Source organism: Nicotiana tomentosiformis, chromosome 2 (assembly GCF_000390325.3).
Source record: "Nicotiana tomentosiformis chromosome 2, ASM39032v3, whole genome shotgun sequence".
In the NCBI taxonomy this organism is placed as follows: Eukaryota; Viridiplantae; Streptophyta; class Magnoliopsida; order Solanales; family Solanaceae; genus Nicotiana; species Nicotiana tomentosiformis.
Genome location: NC_090813.1, coordinates 134,429,386 through 134,452,686, shown reverse-complemented (window position 1 = coordinate 134,452,686; position 23,301 = coordinate 134,429,386). Strand labels below are relative to the sequence as shown.

General features: G+C 33.0%; 2 protein-coding genes and 1 long non-coding RNA gene across 3 annotated transcripts; 2 read left to right on the top strand and 1 right to left on the bottom strand.

Moving 5' to 3' along the window:
* Window positions 1–8,010: 8,010 nt before the first annotated feature.
* Window positions 8,011–11,222, top strand: LOC104096301 (transcription factor bHLH93-like). The gene is made up of 4 exons (XM_009602658.4): window positions 8,011–8,679; window positions 9,056–9,229; window positions 9,325–9,492; window positions 10,926–11,222. The coding sequence occupies exons 1-4, from the start codon at window positions 8,095–8,097 to the stop codon at window positions 11,010–11,012; spliced, it is 1,014 nt and encodes a 337-aa protein (XP_009600953.1). The 5' UTR covers window positions 8,011–8,094; the 3' UTR covers window positions 11,013–11,222.
* A 79-nt stretch (window positions 11,223–11,301) lies between these two features.
* LOC138906689 (uncharacterized) lies at window positions 11,302–11,916 on the bottom strand. Its single transcript, XR_011414251.1, has 3 exons — window positions 11,794–11,916; window positions 11,470–11,552; window positions 11,302–11,415 (listed from the first exon to the last, which is right to left on the bottom strand). It is a non-coding gene; the product is annotated as an uncharacterized lncRNA (long non-coding RNA).
* A 1,711-nt stretch (window positions 11,917–13,627) lies between these two features.
* On the top strand, window positions 13,628–15,357 carry LOC104096306 (uncharacterized). Its single transcript, XM_070194167.1, has 3 exons — window positions 13,628–14,181; window positions 14,346–14,595; window positions 14,962–15,357. The coding sequence occupies exons 1-3, from the start codon at window positions 13,628–13,630 to the stop codon at window positions 15,355–15,357; spliced, it is 1,200 nt and encodes a 399-aa protein (XP_070050268.1).
* Window positions 15,358–23,301: the final 7,944 nt, after the last annotated feature.

Below are 23,301 nucleotides of genomic sequence, written 5' to 3'. Positions count from 1 at the left end.
TCTTCTATCCTGATCTTTGACTCGTAGTGATTGTGGACATTTTCCCATGTGGTTGTCTGAAATTCTAGCAAACTTTCGTTCAGTTCCGGGAGGCATCGAAACTCAATGGGTTGAGACCCTTTGTAAATGCCTCCGCTGACACTCATCCAGTACCGCTAGTAATATGCTTTCCTTCTAAAATCGGATCACGAACTCTCGTAAGAGTTCAGATTCTCCTTGGGATATTCTGAATATATCCGCCTTCCTTGCCTGGACCTTTCTTGCTCCAGCATGAGCTTTGATAAACGAATCTGCAAGCATTTCAAAAGAATCAATAAAATGCTCAGGTAAGAGAGAATACCAAGTTAAGGCACCTTTCGTCAGGGTTTCGCCAAGCGATTTTCAACAAGATAGATTTGATCTCGTGTTGGGCCAGGTCATTTCCCTTTACTGATGTAGTGTAGGTCGTGATGTGTTCATGTGGATCCGAAGTCCCATAATATTTTGGTATATCTTGCACCTTAAACCTCTTTAGGATCATCTCCGGAGCCGCACTTGGTTTAAACGACAACTAGGTATACTTTTGGAATCTGGTCCCTTTAACACCAGCGGCGCCCCCGGGATCTCATCCATCAAAGAATGGAACTCTTTAGCGTTTTGGTGCATTCGTTCATTCATTTCTCTCATGCATCTCATGAGCTCGATTTTGAAAGGGTCAGTTGAGTTATTGTTTTCAGATCCACTACCAGTATCTCCTGCCTCGTTGAAATCGATCTCCTCCCTTGGAGCGTCATTATCATTTCTTTTGATCCATTTGATTGGCATGAATAATGGGAGGAATCAGATCCCTTCCATTATCATTATTGAAAGCATCCGATAACGTCTGCTTCAATTCTGTCATCACCTGATCTTGTCTTGAGAGGTGATCCATAATCGCTCTTTGTTGTTCTGTCAAGATTTTGACCGTTTCAACAACGCGTTCATCATCCGCATCACCAAGAGTTGGACCCCTCATATGTCGAGGATACTGATCTTCGCGAACTGGAGTTATTTCATCTCCTTCATTGCGGATTTTGCTGGTTGAATCATCACACTGGAACACATATTCACGTTCATGATGTGCTCCAACATTGTAGACATTGTTGACATCATTAGCTGTCATACCTGATTTTTCTTTTGCTAAGGAAGGAATCAAAATTTATTAGTAACAGATGAATGGTAGCGGTACACTCTCTTCAGCTGACTTTGTGAGCCCCACTTCATTTCAGGGTCATGTATCTTTTGTTTCAAATGTACTGTGTTTTGAGGTATAGCCGAGGTCTTGTTGCCGACATCTCCATATTACTCTTATGTTGTACTTAGAGGCTTCGTAGACAGGTTGTTTGTGGTTGTTGATGTTGGGAGTCAAAACTAGAAATGTTGGTATTTGGCAGACATGTATTTTGTTATATCTATAAACTTGTAATATTTTGAAAATTATGAATGGAGCTGCTAATGGGAATGAAATGGGAGACACCCTTAGTTCTCAATCATTTTGTGGCACTGAATATGATTAAATCATCTATGACAGAGGACTAATGCACAGGGAAGAAAAGCTCAAGCAACAAATTTATTGGTTTCATGGTTGATGATAAAAAGCTAAATGGAACAACTGCACAATTTGTATTATCAGTGTCGGCTGCTCAACCAGTTAGATGAGTAGACATCATTAATTTAATTTGAGAACTTACAAAGAAGATCACAAAATAAGAGGTAAATGACTATCATCACAAAAAACTATCATACGAGTGGAAATTACATGCAACATTTATGGTTTTACAACATGAGGAGCCAAGCGAAGAGAAAAATAAAAAAATAAAAAAAGATGTTCCAACTGTGGATATGGGAATAACAACTTGATTGACCCTTTCAAAACCGAGCTCATGAGATTCATGAGAGAGATGACCGGATGGATCAGATTCAAAACCGAAACTCTCACGAAGGGTGCCTTGACATGGTACTGATCTCGTCCAATTTCACACCTCAATTCAAGGTTATGAAATTGTCGAATGCAATGATAGTACCCAACAAGAGTCAGGGTCAATTTTCACAGGGAGCTATATATTGGAGTTAGAAGTATATATTATAGTATGTGAGTTTGACTATCTCAATTTACACTTCCATAAACTTGGGTTGTTTCTATGTCTAATTTAAATCTAAAATTGAAAAGTTGTGAGATAAAATTAAGAGAATTATTTTTGTTGTTTTTCAAGTTTTATAAAAAACCTAGGGCTAAGACCATCGCCTAGGTGTTTGCCTAATAGGATATAAACCTTAATTCTTGTTTTATTGATCGGGGTATATTATAGCTATCAACACTCAATTACCCACTCAATACCTCTCGGTCAGAGAGTGATTTTGCTCAATTTGGCGTTCTCAAGTCCAAATGGGTATTGCACAAAACTGTTGATAAAAACTCAAGTCGGGTTATTACTATCTCTAGGTTGAACCCTTTAATTGGGATTATCAATCTCTCGATTGGCCCAATTTCTTGTTAGCCAAGTTTTCCTAGACTAAGTCTCTCTTTCTCAAGTAGAGACCAAGTCAAATAGGCATGAACTAATATTTGCAACCATTAATTCCATAAATTAAATCATGAACAAGGCTAAATAATAAACACCCAACCATAAATATACATTAAATTAAACACTCATAAGTTTACACACTAGGGTTGGGTCACAACTCTAGTAAAAATCTAGCTACTCATGTTTGAAATTGAAGAAGAAGAAGAAGAAATGATAAATAAACTCATATTGCACGATTAAAATGATAAAATCTATGTTAAAATAGCTCAAAATATGAAAACCTACTAAAAGAAGTAAAGGGAAACGACTACTGTAGCTGTTGATGTCAAAAGTTAACATAAAATTGTAAAACTCATCTATTTGTATAGAGTTAGAAATTTCGTACAAAAATGCCCTTCGTGAGGTTCTGCGGCCGTATAATTCCATGTGCGGTCCGTAAATTTCTTCAAGTTGTCAGGAACTGGAGATCTGCGGCGGCATAATTCTGATATACGGCTGTAGGGCATTCCATCCGCGGTCCGTATTTTTACATCTACGGTCGCACTTGATCTTTTGCAGTCCGCGCTTTTACACCTGCGGCCACACAATTCTTGTGCGGTCCGCACTTCTCAAGGATTTGGAATGCACATTCTCTGAACTTTTGTTCCTAGCCATCTTTTGCGACCGCACAATTCATGTGCGGATCGCACTTTGCACAAATGTCTGCTAGCTTTTCCTTCATCATTTGCGACCGCAAATGATATTCTGCGGTCCGCACTTCTGAGCTTCTGTGCCTTTTATGGTCTTGAGTTTAGATTACTCCATTTTGAGTTGGATTTCATCTTGGGAGTCCATCTTCCAATATTCCTGTAATTTAGCACATTTTATCAGTTTTCGGGAGCACAATTAAACGCTTTTGGACTAAAACCAAAGCTAAAAGACGCTAATAAGTAGTCAAAATCCCAACTTATCAACTCCCCGATATCACTCGATCTTGCCTTGAGAGGTGATCCATGATTGCTCTTTGTCGTTCTCTTAGGAGTTTGACCGTTTCAACAACATGTTCATCCTCCGCATCATCAGGAGTTGGGCCCCGCACATGACGAGAGTACTGACCTTCACGAACCGAGGTTGTTACATCCCCTTCATTGCGGGTCTCTCTGATTGAGTCATCATGCTGGGATGCTTCTTCCCGTTCATCGTGTGCTCCAACATTGTAAATGTTGTTGTCATCATTAGCTGCCATATCTTATTTAACTCAGGAAAGAGTCAAAACTTTGTTAGTAACAAATGAATGGACCAAAGCAATTACGCAGATGTTTATGTCCCACGGTGGGCGCCAAACTGTTTACCCGTAAAACGGTACAATTGAATTTATAGCGTGATTTATAGACAAGCGAATCGATTTAATCCAAAAATGATAAATAAATAGGAACAAATATAAGATTAAAGACTGAAATTAAAGGAGATGACAAGCCATACTCAGAACTTAGCCTTCCCGAGGGCAAAAGTGTAAGCAATTGTTAAACTGTTTAATTGAGCGTAACAAGATGGTAGATTATAGGTTTTGTGTGTAGAATATTTTCATGTCCCTACAATGGTTGTTAATCCTGCTATTTATAGCCCTACTTAAGGAGACAAGGGGCATGTTTGGATTGGCTTAAAAAATGGCTTTTAAGTTAAGTGCGTAAAAGCACTTTATAACTACTGGAACTTGTTTTATAAATAAGCAGTTACGTATTTGGATAAAAGTGCTGAAACTGAAAACAAGTTGATGAAGTGTTTGGTAAACAAGTGCTGGTAAGCACTTTTTCTTATTAAAATGACTGAAATATCCTTAAAGTTGTTAACATTATAAAGAAGATGATGACTATAATATTATATTTTCTGTTCATAGCTTCAAACTCAGGGGTAACACGTAAATTCATTGAATGATTTGATTTTAGAATATAGTTACACCAATTAAAAAAAGGAAGGATTCAACGACCAAAAAAATTAAATGTTATGGGACCAAAAAAAGAAGCCAAAAGAACAATATTTATAAAATATTGGAATGTATCAAAAATTATTTAAAAAATTATTGTTAGCTTCACGTTAAGAACTTTAAGAAATTGACAAATATTGGAGAATGGAGAAAAAAAAAGATAGTATGTTGTAGAGTTTTTACTTAGGGGTAATTTTGGGATTAAAAAAATTTATAAGAGATAAGAATGTAATATCCTTGGTCAAAGCAATATGACTTTTAAGCCAATTTCGAAAAAGTTGGGTTTTTCAACTTATTGGTTTTGGCTTTTTTTAAGCCTATTTTTTGGTTGTCAAACACTTTCACAAGTTAAAAACTGTTTAAAAGATGGTTTGACCAGTTTTTAAGCCCATCCAAACAAGCTCGAGATCCTAAGATCAAGCTCCTATTGTATGAGAATAAAAACGTCATTGATGAGTGCATATCGGTTTGCTTTGAATAGAGATATTCTCTTTAACAGCTGCTCATTAAATGTTATCTGATGTCAAACCTTAGAATCTTTATTGTTGGCTAAGCTTCCTTCGGGATCCATCCAGTACTGGTTACACACTTCGCACCCGGTGCCAGTTATTTGCTTACTCAACTTTTGCCCGTCTTCGATTTCACATAACACGTTACTATTCGACCACCTATTATCAACTAATTTTACCCCCATACACTTTTTACTCTTAATTAGAGATTTTTGATTTAAGCTTTGAAAATAGAGAATTTTTCATTAAGGAGTATCTTTCCCTTCATAATGAGCATCTCTGATCCAAATCAAGATTAATTATTAAATAATTTTTTTATTTTATTTTATGTGACACTCTTCATTTTTAGTGTATTTTAAAAGAATAATTTTTTAATAATATATAAAGAAAATTAAATATTTGTTTATACAGCTAGAGAATATAGGAGTAGCATTTTTAAGATTACAAATGCTTAGTCAAACACTACAGTAGTATAAAATAATGAAACCGAGGGAATATTAAATTATATCATTAGTACTTCTTAATTGATTTCTCTGTTAAGAATTGTGGGTATATTTGGAAATTTGACAGCCTAAAGTGTGGTCGAATAATGTTAACCAATTTTGCTTTGAGAGATACCTTCACGTGATGTTGCTCGTGATCGATGCCCTTCTTGGTAAGTGTGCTTTTCTAAATTTTAAGAGCCTCTGTCTTTTTATAAATAGCCTATTTGGCAAAACTAAAAAAATCAACTTATTTTGAAAAGTATTTTTTTTAAAATTATTTTTAAAAAAAAGTACTTTTGCAGAAGAGTAATTTGTGTTTGGATAATCACTCTGAAAAGTATTTTTGAACAATAATTTATATTTGGCCAAATTTTTCAGAAAATACTTTTATGTATCAAATTACGAATTATAAGTAAATAAATAATCTTAAAAATTTGTTATTACATGCAATAATTAAATCTTATCATTTTATTTAAGTAAAATATGAAAATAAAATTTAACAATACTTAATTCTTTTAATATAAGTTAAATATATTAAAAATCATTCAACAAATATAAAAGCATCCACCCCTAAAGTCACTATATATTAGAAAGTTATCCTAAAAATAATAAGAAATATTTATACATTAATATCCTAAGTATTATGTTTAACGGTTATTTTAGTATATACTATATTTTGTTAAGAGTATATTTGGTAAAAAGAAAAGTTAAAACTGCTTATGCTTCTACTTCTACTTTTGGGAAGAAACTACTTTTTTTTTTGCTTCTCAGAAACTGTTTATGATTCTTTCCAAAAGTATTTTTTTTCCCAAAAAAGCTTGATCAAACACCTCAAGTTAAAAAAAAAAGTGCTTGTAAGAAAAAAACACTTTTGACCTCTCGAGAAACTTGACCAAACAGGCTATAAGCAACCTCCTCTTCTTCTTCTTTTTTTTGTTTGAGGGGGAGATATATGTTTTGCCTATTTAGCAAGCGAAATGGGAAATTCTAATTTAAGCACCTCGATTTAACACGCAACGATTTGACACTTTCCTTCGCGATGACCTAGATTCGATCTTAATATGATCAACATTTAAGTGTGTTGAAAGGTTTGTCTGTCTTAATATTTGACTCTTTCTAATATTTAGCTTAAAAAGTTTGATATAATACTTTAATTTCTCTTACAAAAGTTTCTAAATATAAAAGTATCTTTATAGAAAATACGGAGTAAAGGATTTGGAACAAGTAATTTACAGCAAAACCCTATGAACGTTGCTTTACGTGTCTACCTCTTGCAAGAAATAAAACAATGGTCTTTGTTCTTTTCACCTTTGCTGATTTACATGTTCATTTTACCATACGGTAATTAAAACATATGAAGTATACGGACATGACCTGCAGTATTAGGGCATGGCGAAATGAGTGTGGAAAACTAAGGGTCTGTTTGGCCATAAAAAATTACTTTTTTCCAAAAAAATTTTTTATGTTTTTTCGAAAGCAATATTTGGCCATAAAATTTTCAATTTTCACTTAAAAATAAATTTTAAAATTTTTCAAAAATTTGAAAAACTCTAAAAGGCCGTTCAAAATTCACTTGAGTTCACTCACAAAAATTCAAAAACAGCCTAAAATTGTATTTATGTCCAAACACAACTCTAATTTTCAAATACCATTTCACTAAAAAAAAAAATTAATTACTTGTTTCTGGAATTTTACAATTCTTATGTCCAAACGCCTACTGAGTAAAATAAAAAGTACAAAAAACATTATTCTGATTAAACTACTCAAATGAATACAAAAACAGGTAACAAATATATGCAAAGAACCTGTCACTGTTCTAGATGTCCGATGTCCATATATCTTTTTCCTTTCAGACATTTGGTCAAACCTCTCAGTATACAGAGATTTAAATATTAATTCTCTCTGATTGATGATTTCACTGAAAATAACCTTAAGTATTGAATGATCTAACTGTAAATAGTTATAATATATAAAATTTCACATCATCAAGTTTGTTTAATTTATTATAACCAATGGTTACTCAATTTCACTTATTATGTACAATTACATATATAAATTTCTCAAATGATATAATAGCGTAGAACTTTTTACCGTGTCAATATATAAAAGTTAAATTCAATAATACTCACTTGAGAGTAGAGGTGTTCGTCGATCGGTATAGTACGATATTTAAATATTCTGATTCGATCGGTATTTGATTTCTTAAAATCCTATACCAATAGTATACCTAATTAAATTCGATATAATTCGGTTTTTCTTCTTTAAATTTTGATTTATTCCGTCTAGTAACTTCAATTTGTTCGACTTGAATATTAGCTAATATATATAGCCATAGACTTAATATTCTCATCAATTAAATACTCTCAAATACAAAAAGGAAAACGTACCTCTACTCTGGATTTCTAATCTTACGCTCCAGTTGATATTAACTCAATAAAGTACCTAAAAAGGACTAACTCCTTCCTTATTAGAAAAAGGCACTATTAAATATGTTTATATATATATTCCCTCAACTAGATGCAGCATTATATTATTTGTAACCATTCCACTTTATACTAGTACTTTTTGATGTTTGAGAGAGAAGAAAAAAAAACATGGAGCTTACTCAACAGGATCTTTTAGAGGAAATACTGGCTCCAAGGAGAGAAAGTTGGAGCACTTTTCCAAGTGGAGTAAATGAAGCTTTCCCAAATGGATGGACTTTTGAATCACCTTTTTATCAAAATCCAGAATTTGTAGCCTTAAATTCTTCACTTTTGGGCCTATTCACACCCTCAGAATCAAACTTTCAGTGTCCTTTGATCACTTCACCAGAATCCTATCCATTAATTCTTGATTCTTTCACTGCCCCAGATAAAATTAATGACACAATACTATTGCCACTTCAAATTCAAGATGAGTATAATAATAGAGCCATGTTTGAAAATCAAGAACTTGGCATTATTTCTAGTGATTTTAATGGCTTGCAAGAAGACTTGAATAGCGTCAGCACTAATGATGTCAAAGTTGAAGAGGCCAATTCAAGAATAATGGGTGTTTCTAATGTTGGAGAAAAGAAGAATAAAGTTAGGAAGCGTGAGGGACAGCCTTCAAAAAATCTAATGGCAGAGAGGAGGAGAAGAAAACGACTCAATGATCGACTCTCCATGCTTAGATCCATTGTTCCTAAGATTAGTAAGGTAAATTCACTTTTCATTCTTTTATGAATTTAACTTCTAGTTTAACTCAATGTTTACACTATTAGACAAATAAATGTCGATTAGTAACCTGAAAAAATATGGTAGATAACCTCCTATTAAATGTTCAAATATACCAATATAATGAGTTCCTTCTTTTAAACATTCAAATTAGAAAAAAGTCTTAGGTAATGTTGGTTTGAGATGAATTTAAATGAAAAATAATGGTTAGTAAGAATTCATAGCCTACCTTAATTTGTTGGGATTGATGCATAATTGTTGTTGTTGTACTAGTGTATTTTATTTAGTCAAAATTTTGGGTGTTACTATGGTTGAAAATGTAATGATACTTGTTTTAATTGATGGATTGATTGAGCAGATGGACAGGACATCCATACTCGGGGACGCAATTGATTACATGAAGGAGCTGCTAGAAAAAATCCATACATTGCGTGAAGATGATAATGTGAAAGATGAAATTAAGGATATTAAATTAGTAGGAAACTTCAAGGAGTTAAAGCCAAATGAAGCACTTGTAAGAAAGCCTCCTAAGGTACAACATTTTACATTAAACCAGTCGTACCACCATAGTTAACTCTATCAATAATGTGTAATGAGCTTTCCTAAATTGGGTGGAAAATATTGCAGTTTGAGGTAGAAAGGAGAAACGTGGACACACGAATCAAGATCTGTTGCGCTGCAAAGCCTGGAATGTTGTTGTCAACAGTGAGCACGCTAGAAGCACTTGGCCTTGATGTACAACAATGTGTTATCAGCTGTTTCAGTGACTTCTCATTGCAAGCTTCTTGTTCTGAGGTACTCCCTCCGTTTCAATAGTTTGACTCGGCACTTATTTAAGAATAAAGAAAGACTTTTGTAACTTCTGGTCTTAAAATGGGACCATGATATTTGTGTGGTTATAAAAGTTTCTCGTTAAGGGTAAAATGAAGAGTTTAAAATTGAATTATTTTCAAATTTAAAAATATATCATTTATTTTGAAACAGACTAAAAAGGAAAGTATCTCATCTAATTTGAAACGGATGGAGTATTATCTATCTTGAACCTGTCCTTGGTCACTTGCTAAATAGAAACCGGTTAATCATACAATATATATGTTCTTTTTGGAATAAGAGTCTTAGGACCCGTTTATAGATTTTGCCAAAATAAACTTGAGTTTTATTTGGCAAACACATGTTTGGCCATAGATCTTTCCTAAATTTTGGCCAAATCTCAAATCCCAATTTGGGCCAAAATATCACTATTATATTTTTTTAAAATTGCCCCAAACTTTTGTATTTTATAAAAGAGTCCACCATTTATTATTTTGTAATGATGTTGCTTCGTCTTCTCGGTCATCTGATAGTTGTATCATGTAGTTCATTATAAAAATGATAATTTTGTATCAAATTTATCACTATTATATTTTTTTAAAATTGCCCCAAACTTTTGTATTTTATAAAAGAGTCCACCATTTATTATTTTGTAATGATGTTGCTTCGTCTTCTCGGTCATCTGATAGTTGTATCATGTAGTTCATTATAAAAATGATAATTTTGTATCAAATTTATTTATGTTCAGGACTATGGTTTGCGATAATATAATGAATATTATTGATAATGGTATTGTTGGGTATTTGTGATAGTTTTTAGAACTTGTGGGTATAAGTCATGTTTCATGTTTTTCCAAACCAAACTTCACCCAAAATAGATGTCCAAACACATTTTCATCTTCAAACCAAACTTCACCCAAATCAGATTTTTCAGAATAAATTTGGGAATTTATGGCCAAACGCTAGCTTAGACTCCACTGTAAGAGTTGGTGTCGTGTGACCAGTATTTATTAGCGTTCAAACCGCGGACATACTAAATCCAAGAATAGGTTGTACAAAATAGGCTCAATGTTGTCCAAAATCCATTTCTCGGATCTCACACATAATGAGAACTTAATGCATTGAATTGTCGTTAGCGCATTGACTTATAATGGTTATAGTAGCTTAGCAAAGTATATATAGCCTATTCCAAATCCGTTGTGATAGGTTAATGGCTAGTGTCAAAAAATTTAAACTGTGATGAATCACCTGAATATATACTAAAAATTAACCTCAACAAATAAAACAGAATGGATATAGAAGATTTATATAACCGATGTCAACTAATTTGAGATTGAGAGATCATTGATTGATGATTGACTCTAACAATTGTTTTATCATGTTAATTAACATTTTCCTTTCATCTCTGGATTTTGTTAGGCAAGGGAGCATCGAACAATTTTGAGCTCTGAAGACGTAAAGCAAACCTTGTTCAAAACAGCAGGTTATGGGGGAAGATGTCTTTAGAAGATGATATGGATGAACAATAAGCCCCAACAAGCTAAGGTCAAGGACATTCTGTCTGTTGTTCAAAGTATATTGCAAGATTTAATAATGTCAATGATCTTTCTCCAATGTAGTTTTCTTGATTCATTTATTAGATATCTGCTCTTCTATATTATTCAAATGGGGTTAATAATGGATCGGAGTATTGATGCACATGAATTTACGAGTCAAGAGTGTGAATGTTTATTGTCGATGTCGTAAACGATTGGAATAACTATATATATTCCATCATATATAGCCACAAACTGGGATTGTGTTCAAAAGATCAAAGGATAGCTCTCTAAGCTACAAGAGCAATAACAACAAACATTTTTCAAGTTCCGTGGAATTCACATGCATACAAGGCAGATCCAAAATTTTGATGCTATCGTTTTGAATTGAGAACGTGAATTCTAAGATACATATTTAACTCTATCACTATTTATTTTGTCGCATATATATAATGTCGACATTGAAATATTATGTTATAACGAATCCATAATTCTATTGTTGGATCCGCCACTGTTCATAGGTCCGAGATCGAAAGAGCTTTGGATCAACTTGAATTGGCCAAAATTAAATAACAAAAAGATAGTTTGGCCGAACACATTAGCCCTCTAATTAAATCGGAGAAGGCACGACTAGTTAGAAGATTGTGGCGCCGCAACTTGGATGAAGTTCCATCACCAAGTGAGATGGTCAAAGTTTTGTACTCAATTAATTTCTCAGTCCCTCTTGAGTGGGCGCCGGCCGATTTTTCCACATGACTGAGGTCAGTGCACGTAGCTACTAAAATTTCACTGCTTAAGTCTGATGATTTCTTAGGATGAGACCAATGTCAACAATTAAGCCCTACATGTGAGTTAAGGAAAGAGGGATGCAAAAGAACAAAACTGTATGAGGTGAGGTAGCTTCTTATTGGAGATTGGACCATTGAAATTAGAAAGGGACAACTCTCTTACACATTCACAAGAAAGCAAGGAAGTTTCACAATTTCAATTTTGGAAAGACAATTACGAGGAAACCTTGTATTTTGAGCCATTCTTAGACAATAACTTACACATTTCAGCCCTTATAACGAGAAAACCTAGTACTTCAAGCCATTCTTTGCTGAAAAAGCAAGTAGCAAGAAAGAAAACTAATTGCGAGTGAGGATGAAAATGCACACGTTCTAAGGCCCAAAGGCTCAAAAGAAAGTACTTCATTTGGGCCTATCCAACTCATAGGTACAGCTTGTTTAGAGAGGATCAGCCCATCAACAATAGATTACATCAAAGTTGACCCAAACAGATTTGACCCATAATTAGGTAACTATTATTCTATAACTCGTCATCTACTTTTATTTGGAGTTACTTTGAGCAAATTAAAAGAGAGAAGTTCATTTGTAGCTACTAGGGCCAAACTTATATCACCTAATAGCCACAAAATAACCCTTTACAAGTAATAACCTAAAAATAATAATAAAGGCTAGCAACTGAAAAAGTTGAAACCATACGCTCAACTCAAACGAAAAGGAAAACACTCCTAATCGATTTTGTTACCTAAATTCACGCGTTCAGTATGGGATCTTCAATCTCCAAACACTATAAAAGTCACCCAATTATTCACATTGTCAAAACAAATCTAGGGTTTCTGAAGATTAAACCTAGAGAAGAGCTCCAAAAAATTCACGGTGAAATTCAAAGTTTTTGCACAATTGCGGCCTACAATCAGCTTAATAGAGTTGAGATTTTGTTCTTAAATTGTGAAATTGATACAAAATTGACAAACTCAACTAATGTCTATGGAGATTGTGAATGTTGGAACTACTGTTCCAATTTTGATTCCGATTTTACTTCAACACAGTGGTGAATGGGTAAGTGAAAGTAAATTTATTAATTTCCTTATTAATGGCGTGCTGATCAATTCGGGATGTAGCTATGATTATTTTGTTGATGAGATATACAAGCAATTGAATATAGATTCAATTACAAGTGCGATGGAGATAAAATATACAGTGAAGGATGACTATATAGCAATTCCAATATACAATGATATGAGTGTGCGCTTGTATATGGAGATGAAAAAAAAACCTGGATATCACTGAATATCCATTATGCATAACGTTGAAAACTCTGTATTCAAGTGTTGAATGCTCATATTCAAGTTCATACTTGGGTGATAACTTACTCGCAACAACTTCAGCTGGTTTACTATGTCAGAACGTAGAAGAAGTACACGAAACTAATATTGTTGAGATGATGGATAATCATGGAAAAGAAGACAAAATTGAGATAATGAAGGAAAATTGTATAATAGACAATCCTGAAGAAATTGCAGAAGCTTAGTTATATTGGGACAAAGATACACTCATTAGTGTAATGAAGCACTACGCAATACGAGAAAAATATCAATTTATAGTAGATGGATAATCTACAACAAGGTATGATTTCTACGTATGAGATTGAACTTCTCTGTAATTTTATGTATATTGCTTGTATTATTGTATAATGAGATTGCATATGTATACTGCTTGTTTATTTAGAGACACAAGTGTAAAAATCTGAAAAAGTGCATTATCATAACACTATATTTTAAATAGGTATTGTCTTAAATGCATGGATGAAAGTGACAAATGGAGTCTTAGATATTCAAGTCTACACAAATCAAATATCTTCAAGGTTAGACGGTTCAATGATGTTCACACTTGCCCAGAGATGAGTAGACTGTTTTTACAACGTTATGCTACTTCGTCAGCCATTACAAAAATGATTTGCAACAAATATGCTAATCCAAAAATAATATACACTCCAGCAGACATCATGAGCGACATGAAACAACAGTATGGGATTAATATGAGTTACGTAAAAACTTATAGAACAAAGGAAAAGGCGCTTGAACTGCTAAGAGGGATACCACGCGAATCTTATAGTAAACTGTCGGGTCACTTGTATATGATAAATATGACAAATCCTGGTTCTGTCATAATGTTACATAAATCAGAGGACGGGCGTTTCATGTATGTTTTTGTCGCATTCAATGCATCAATCATAGAATGGAAATACTGCTCCCCTATTGTAGTAGTTAACGGGACATTCCTCAAATCATCACACAAGGGAACAATGTTAACAGCTAGCACAAAATATTCGGCAGTTGAATATGTCGCAGACTTGTATAATAATTATATATGGTATAGATAGTTCTTATCCGTGTATAACAAAAATAACATGTGGATGCTTTCTTATTTGCTTAACTAGGTAAAATTTTTCCACTAGCATATGCTGTTGTCGATTCTGAAAATGATGCTTCCTAGGAATGGTTTTTTAAAACGTTTAGACAGGCTTTTGGGGAAAGAGAAAGGATGTGCATCGTATCCGATCGTCATGCAAGCATATTGAGGGGTACTTCAATTGTGTATCCAGAGGTTTCTCACTGTGTATGCATCTTTCATCTTTGGAATAACATAAAGAAGCAGTTCAAGAAGAACCATGATCGGCTGAGAGAAGTATTTCTTGCAATGGCCAGAGCATACAAAATTGAAGATTTTAATCGCCTCATGCAAGATATGGACAACATTGATAAGAGGGTAAGGGGTTACCTGTTCTAAGTTGGTTTTGAAAAGTGGTCCATAGCGCATTCCACTGTTAATAGATCCATGGTGATAACTTCAAATATTGCCGAGTCACTCAATGCAAGAAACAGAGAGGCAAGAGAGCTACCAATCATGAGTTTGCTAGATTACATGATGAATTTGGTTATGGAATGGAATAATACAAATAGAATGACTGCAATGAGTACATTTACTGGCCTAGAAAAAAAATATAACGAAGTACTGAAGGAAAATAGCTATTTGTCACAGAAGATGACAGTAAATATTCTTTTATCATGTCTTACTTCATACATTAATACTTGTCATATCCCTATTTTACTAATGATATCTATTTAAATTTAGGTGAGGCCTTCAACCGATTATGTATATGTAGTAATGGATGTTGAACAAAGGCGGAACATAGTATGCTTGCAAAAAAGAGAATGCTCGTGTAAACGATTTCAAGTGGATGAGATTCCTTGTCCACATGCTATGGCAGTATTGGACTACACACACATAGAAGCACCCAAATATTGTTCTGCGTATTATACCAACCAATACTTCAAGAAGACATATGAAGTGCCAGTTAATCCACTTCCAGATGAAACTACATGGGATCTTCAAATAGAGGTGTTAGATAATGTGGTGCTACCACCGAGAGTAACGGGCAAATCAGGAAGACCGACGAAGTCTCGACGCAAGAGACTTTATGAATATCTGTATACTGAAACAGTTACCTGTGGACTATGTAGAAAATAAGGACACAACAGAAGAACATGCAGGAATGCTCAAGACAACTAGTAGATGTTCATCAATGATTTAGTATTTTGTAATATTTTTCCTTGTGAATGTTACAACTAGAATAATGAAAAAATAATGAGATATGCAATACAAAACATATACAAAATAGATGTCACTATACAAAAAATATACAAAAAGATTGTCACTATACAAAAAATATACAAAATAGAACTTGTATATTTATACAAAAAAAAAATAGATCGTCACTACTGTATATAAAATTTACATACAATAGACTGTGACTATACAAAAAATATACAAAATAGATATCACTATACAAAAAATATACAAAAATAGATGTCACTATACAAAAAATATACAAAATAGATGTCACTATACAAAACATAGACAAAAGGACTGTTACTATACAAAATTATACAAAATAGACTGTCGCTATACAATTTATATACAGTTTAGCTGCCCCCCAAACTTCATTCATAAAACTTCCTATAACAACTTAGCAACACCGGCTAAATTTGCAAAACCTGTCGAAATAAATTATCTGTATAAATTACAAAACTAAAGCTGTAGAAAAGTCAAAACTACACAAAATCTAAAACTTACATAATTTCACTATTAACTGAAAACAAACAAGTCGTAATTAAAAGTAATATTCAACATTAGCATTTCAAACATATTGTTCAAAAACATTCCAAACAAAAAAGCATAAAACGTGATATAAGTATACAACTGTATCCAATCATAAGACAATATTATAACCAAACTACTTCATCTTAAAACTACATGTGAATTTTCTGCTAAACTATCCCAAACTACTTTTTCTTGCCCTTCAACTTGCCCTTTTTCTTGATATCCTTCAAAGTCTCGTCATCACCAACGGCACGCGTCTTGCCCTTTTTCTTGTTATCTTTCAAAGCCTTGTCATCAACAACGGAATGCGACTTGACCTTTTTCTTGTTATCCCTCAAATCCTTGTCATCAACAATGGAATGTGACTTGCCCGTTTTCTTGTTATCCTTTTTGGCCAGATCCTTCAATATACCAGTAGACTCGTCATCACTAAGTGCATGTGCTCTTTGTTTCTTCACTCCATAATCCCATAGCAATATACCATATCGGTTCCGTATCCCATTAATATCAATAGCTTCAGGAATACTGCTGCCTTGAATGATGTACTCAGCAAATGCAGCAACATAAACACCACAGTCACTACATACAAGGTCGCACATAAACAAATAAGTTAGTATAATATCCAAATAGAAATTCATGTACAAAAAAATGAATAATAATCAGAAATATTCAATAATAATTTACGTGTTATCTTGCGTTGGCAACCCATCAATGACATGAATCTCAAAAGGATCAATGGTGGGGATTCCCATAGGATTCTCCTTTGTGTCCCAAAAACCAATACGATGAAGAAAATATGGGAGCAACACTGAGTATGGCTCAATTGATCTCCGAACTGCACTATTCTGCCGCGCGCCACTCATGGAATTGTATATATAAATGCGTAAATCTTTGAATGACAGTCTCGCCAATATCCAGTGCCACTTATCAGACAGATTTATAGGGAAAAAGGACTTCATCAACAATACACCAAGGAATATTACATCTTAAAAAATACCCAAGTATATATTCAACAATTGGATCTATTTCAGTAATCAAATTCATGTCTCTCTTTTTCTCCAAAAATTTCTTGTACAAATTCGAAATCAAACAGTTAAACCAACAGTCGGTAGTTGTGAATCTTACTGGAACATCAATACCGTACTTTCCTTTCTTTCTCAAATAGTAAAAAATAACATCAATATGCTGAAATATGAAGAATAAACACACATTGTCAAAAAATTACAGTATGAGAAAACTAAAATATATATTTTATGTATAAATCGATTATACATTTTACAGAAGATACTGCAAATATACATAAAAAGATACTCTTCCAAGTTGATACTATATTTTCTATTGCCATTATTGTTCTAGTCCTTTCTTCCGCCTACTATCCATGGGTTATCGAGTCACATTTCTCATTTTATTACAGATATAATCTATACGTAATTACAACATGAATAAAAAAAAAAGAAATGGCATTTATGCTAACAAATTAACATCAATATGCTGAAAATTTGAAGAATCATTATAACGTTGACTTACTGAATCACACAAGGGTAGGCCGGGATATGCAAATGTGAAGAACCATTTTTTTCTCCAATATCATCAACTCCAATTCAAAGATTTTATTTAGCTCATTGCTAATCTCTGTATAAACACCGTCCCTGATGAATCAGGATAAAAAGATATGGTTCATAACACGAAACATAAAAAATAAACAAGAAAAAAAAAAGAAAAAGAAAAAAGTGAAACATAAAACTTACGGTGCATTAGTCCTTAAGCCTCTATTGATGAAAGTGTTCCACTTACACAATATTCTGAAATCAACAGGATTGTCAACATTTCCCTGAAAATGATACTTTATAGTGAAGATGGACTTATTTGTCAAGATGGGCTTCTTTGACTTAGTTGACTTATCTTGAGCAACTTGGATGGTGCCACCAGAGTCAAATTTGTTCATGAATGGTGGCTTCATGACCCCTGTTAGTTTTCTTTCTCTAGGGATCATTTCAGGTGTGTCATGATCAACAATAACTATACGATCTTCCTACATAGTAGCAATATTTGTATCCACTCCTAAACAATCACCATGTACAATATTTTGATTGAAATATTTTTGGGTGATTGCAGTTATTTGAGCCTCAGCATCACTAGTCCAACCATTGTCCTCACCAACTTTCTGACAACTGTTTTTACCAACAACTTGTACATAATCCTCCACCAACAACTTGTCATAAAACTTCTGGGTGATTGCATTGATTTTAGGCTCGACATCCTCAATCAAGGCTTCGTCATCACCAACTCCTTCACTACTTTTACCAGCTTCTATAGAATCCTTCACCACACCCTCCATAACAACAACAGTTTGCTTTAGACTTACCTCAATGTCAATATTTTTCTTTACAACTTCCTCACTGCCAATATTTCTCTCCATAACTTCCTCACTACCAAAATTATTCTTCTGCAACTTCCTTATCGCCAAAATAATCTTTATGAATATCACCAGTATCATAATGGCCATGACTATCATGATGGTCGTCCTCTTTTCTATTACCCTGTTTAGAAAAAATATACAAAAAGTTATAAAAATTATAGTAACAGGTAAAGATAACAAATAAGCATAGTCATAAGAATACCTTTGAAGCATCGCGTTCACCTAGAGCTTTAAAAACTATTTCAAATGAGGTAATCATTAACTGCTCCAAACATGAAATCTTGTCGTTTACCTATAAAAGAAAAAGTGAAACCGAATATCAATTAAGTTGTCAGAACTGCTCAAAGTCAAAATAGAACTATACTGTGTTGATTTCACTTCTCAGAAGTTTCAGCTCATTCTTGCTTGAACTTAAGTTACTGGGTTGTGGATCTGTATTCTCATTGTTAATAGGTTGTGATTCCAGCTTATTTTTGGGGTGCTTCTTAGTATTTTTTTAGGTTGAGTGTTGAAATCATCAACATCACCTCTTGGATTAACTTCATCATTTTGATCTTCATACACAGGGACAAAATCATGCAATTCAAGCCTTGTTTGTTCAACATTTGTTGGGGCAATATTACCAAACACCAACTACAAATAAAAAAAAAAGTTAGCAATCATAAAATTTTAAAAAAATAAAAGACAACTAATATATTACTTGTAGAAACTACACATCATACAGTTAATTAATATTATGTATTAAAAATATATAATTTATGTATCAGAAATACATAATTTATGTATCAAAAGTAGATTCATATATATTGCTACAAAATGTTGTAAACTAAACAAAAATATTTTTTTATCTGCTCTTGACTTAAAGAAAAAATTCTTTCCTCAACCTCTTGAAGGTCACCTTCTTCTTTGCAGTCTAGTTTATTATGCGTGGCACAAGATCTCCAATCCAGTAAGCGAGGTTTTTGTGAGTATAGGGGTAACATTCATAAAACCAACACTGGAATGCCAAAGGCAAATCACCATATCGGTACATCTCTCTCCTGCTACGAACCTTATCCTTCATTGACTCTAACGTAGCATTAAAAACCACTTTTCCCCAAGGGAAAGTCTCAAAATTACCAGATTCAACCAACAGAAAATCATTCTTTGTTATCAAATCATCATTCGTAATAGAAAATAGAAAACTGTGAATGAAATACAATACTGCAATCTTTAATGCGTGCTCACCAGATTTTCACATCTTTTTTAAGAAACAATCACTTAACAATTTCTTAGACACTTTCGACATACTTGGAAAGTACAATTCCATCAACCGACTCGACTTGACAGATTCATAATCCTTATTGGAATCACCATTACACTTTAAACCTGTGATAATAAAAAACTCTGTAAGTCCAAAGCGCAACTTGGTGCTATTCACTTTAATCCATAACTCATCATCTTTAGGTGACACCACTTACCTAAGTAATAGTGAATGGATAAGTTGATTCTGTATAAAAAAATTCGGGCAAGTTTACAAAATAACCAAAATATGTTCTTCTAAACATCTCAATCTGTTGATCATCCAAAGTATCTTTCAAATGTTTCACTATACTGCAGTTTGTATGCACACTGATATGAGTATTATAATGATCACCCAAAGGAACATAGTAAACCCAAAGCTGCAGACAACACAAAAATATAAATATATATATAAGCTTCATAACAATCACAAATACGCACTTTAAACATTGCTTATACACTATGTGGATAGATGATACACTTTATATACAAATTGCACATTACTTATTGACTTGATACAAATTATATGCTATATGAAAAAGAATGATACATTTTATATTCAAATCTGGAACATAACTACTATATTGGATAAATTTTCTACATACTAAAATAAACTAAGCGCACACAAGTCAAAGTTATATTATTAGAAAATACCTTCAAATCAGATAAGCTAGAACATTTTTGATCAACATGAACTTTTCTCTTTTTTGATGGAACATCATCCCCATCCGTTTTAGCCTTCCTCTTAGAACCTTTACCCTTATCCTTCACAATATCCTTTCCCACCATTTTGATCTTTCTTTTTAAACTTGTGCCTTTTTCAACTACTACTCGCTGAGCAGTTTGTGACCTCGTTACTCTATCGCTGGGAGTCCCGCTATGCGAACGAGTCCTTCTATCAACATGGGTACTTTGCATTCCTTCAATAGGGGGTATTTTGCCTTGCTTCAACAGATTGAGGGGTTGCATGCCTCAAATCGCACCCAAATTCTGGTAAATCTTCAAAATCGTCATCATCATTCTTAATAAAACTAGGGTTATATTTCATTAATTTACCAGCTAATTTCATAGAATGTGGAGATGCCCTCAACTTCCTATTTTTCTTCAAAGACTTCTTTTCCTCCATTATGGAGTCGACTATGAATAAAAATCAGAAAACCTACTAAAATTTTGACTTATATCGAGAGCAAGAGTAAACATGGAGAAGTTGTGTTTGAGAAGAAATGGTGTTTCGAGAGGCGAGTCAGTGCATTGAGAGCCGAGTGGAATAGAAAAATGAGTTAAGAGGCGGGTCAGTGTATTATGGATTATGGGCCATTAGATGTAATATGTTTGGGCCTGAGGGACATTTCGGGTCCAGGAAAAAAATACGGGCTATTAAAATTTTTAGGGGTTATACAGGGTAGTTTTCTCAAATTAAAATGAACTTAAAGTCAATTAACTTCTCAATATGATTATGGTAGAGAGAGCTAGTCAATTGGATATAAAAATAACCCAGCAATGGTTAGCGTGGATTAGGGGTGTACATGGACCGGGTTGGTTCGGATTTTATCAAAATCAAACTAAACCAATTATATCGGTTTGGATTGGTTCAGTTTTGTCGGATTTTTTGGATTTTTTTGTTACATGAATATTATTTCAATCTTGCATTATTAAAGTTATAGATACAATTTTGATAAGTGAATATATGTTTACTAAAAATATAAAAAAAAATAACAAACATATGATCTATTAAAGTGATCTTATGGGAGATTTTTTTTAGTAACACATAATAGTTTATTTTCTTAATCGTCTACCAATAATTTTTGGTTGATGCACGCTTTAAGGGTTAACCAAATTTAATGATTAAACATAAAAATCAATATAATACCTAAATAATGATATGTTCTATGTAATTTTAAATTATCGAAATACCACTTCAAATTCGAAAAACATATAATAAATCTTGACATATGAATATGAAAGAACAAAGAGATGATTGACGCATTTCAATAACACATAATAAGAAAGTGATACAGTCTATTATTTAAAGTAAATGAAAATGAATGCACTTTATAGTTCTATTAAATATTATATCCCACGAGAGGTTCTCAAATATTTTTAGATATTTTAACATAAAATTCTATATAAAGTCTTGAAATTATATATAAAAATTATATATTTATATGTCGGTTTGGTTCGAATATTTTTACTCAATACCAAATCAAATCAAACCAAACCTAGTCGGATTTTTAAATCGATTTAGTTTGACTTTTCGGTTTGGTGCGGTTTTCCGGTTCGGTTTGTACACCCTAGCATGGATGTATAAAGGTGTGGTTAGCATGGGTGTAGTGTTCGGTAAAACACCAAAAGTGTTTTCAAGACTAGCATTTTTAATTAAGCCAAAACAATCTAAAAACCATATGTTGTCACCCCATATGCTTGTATATTTTTTCTTATTCTTTCTGATATTTTTATATTATTCATAAAGGAGATTTTACTAGCTGAATAATAGATTTCTAAAGTCGATCATGCGATTAGATTATGATCGGCTTTTCAATATGTTTTCGACCGAAAGTTATGTATTCAATCATCAAAAATATGATAAGTTAAAAATTATGAACAAATACTCTCTCACTCAACGTAACTTGTTCTTACTGTCAATAATTGACTCAACCTATCCATTTAACAGCATTATATAAATGTATAGAAACCGCGACCCTCTTATGTTTTGGAGAAGTTGAAACTCTGCACGTGGAATAGAAACTCGCATGATAATATTCTTACTAACACAGGATAATATTGTTTAAGAAGATTTAATTACCCTAAAAAAAAAATTGTAGCTCCATTAATAAATAAACGAAAAATTTTACATAAGAACAACTCGGCTTCCTACTTTTCAATTTTATAGCTCATATTTTAATTTACAACCAACTAGCCCAAAAATAATAGGCTAAAATTCAACATTCAACTCCAATAGGTTCTCGAAATTACTATTTATTTTTTAAAAAAGATTGCTCAAACTTTTAAGTTAATTTTCGAATCAGTAATTATGACTCAAATATTAGTTCAACAAACCAAATCCATTTAGGTTGTGAAAATTAAATTTTTAACAAGTTTAAATATGTGGGTTTAAATTTTGAATTTGATTTTGTGAGAAATTTGGAGTGGATGTTATTTAGACTTGTTAGAAATAGTATAAGGAGGTTGTATATAAAATTTGAAGTCATTTAATGAAGATTTGGACTGGTTTTGAACAAGAATTGCAACTGAAAGTCGTGGAAGAAGTTCGTCTACATACGCTTATATAAAGGTGTATAAAAGTATATAATAGTGTATAAGATGTGTTTATACACTAATATACACTATTATACAAGATTATACATAATTATACAAAAAGCTAATTTCGTCTTCTTTTTTGCATCTTTTCTGAAATTTAACTCAAATCTTGCTCAAATCTACTCCAAAACATTTCAAATTTAAATCTTGAACTCCTTTTGATATTTTCAATGAATTGGAACAATACTCAATCCAAACAACTAACAAACTCAAAAAATCCTATTTTCGAAAGCAAAGCTTCATTGGTGGGCTTCTACTCTTCAATTTTCTTACATTGCAACCAGGTGATACAG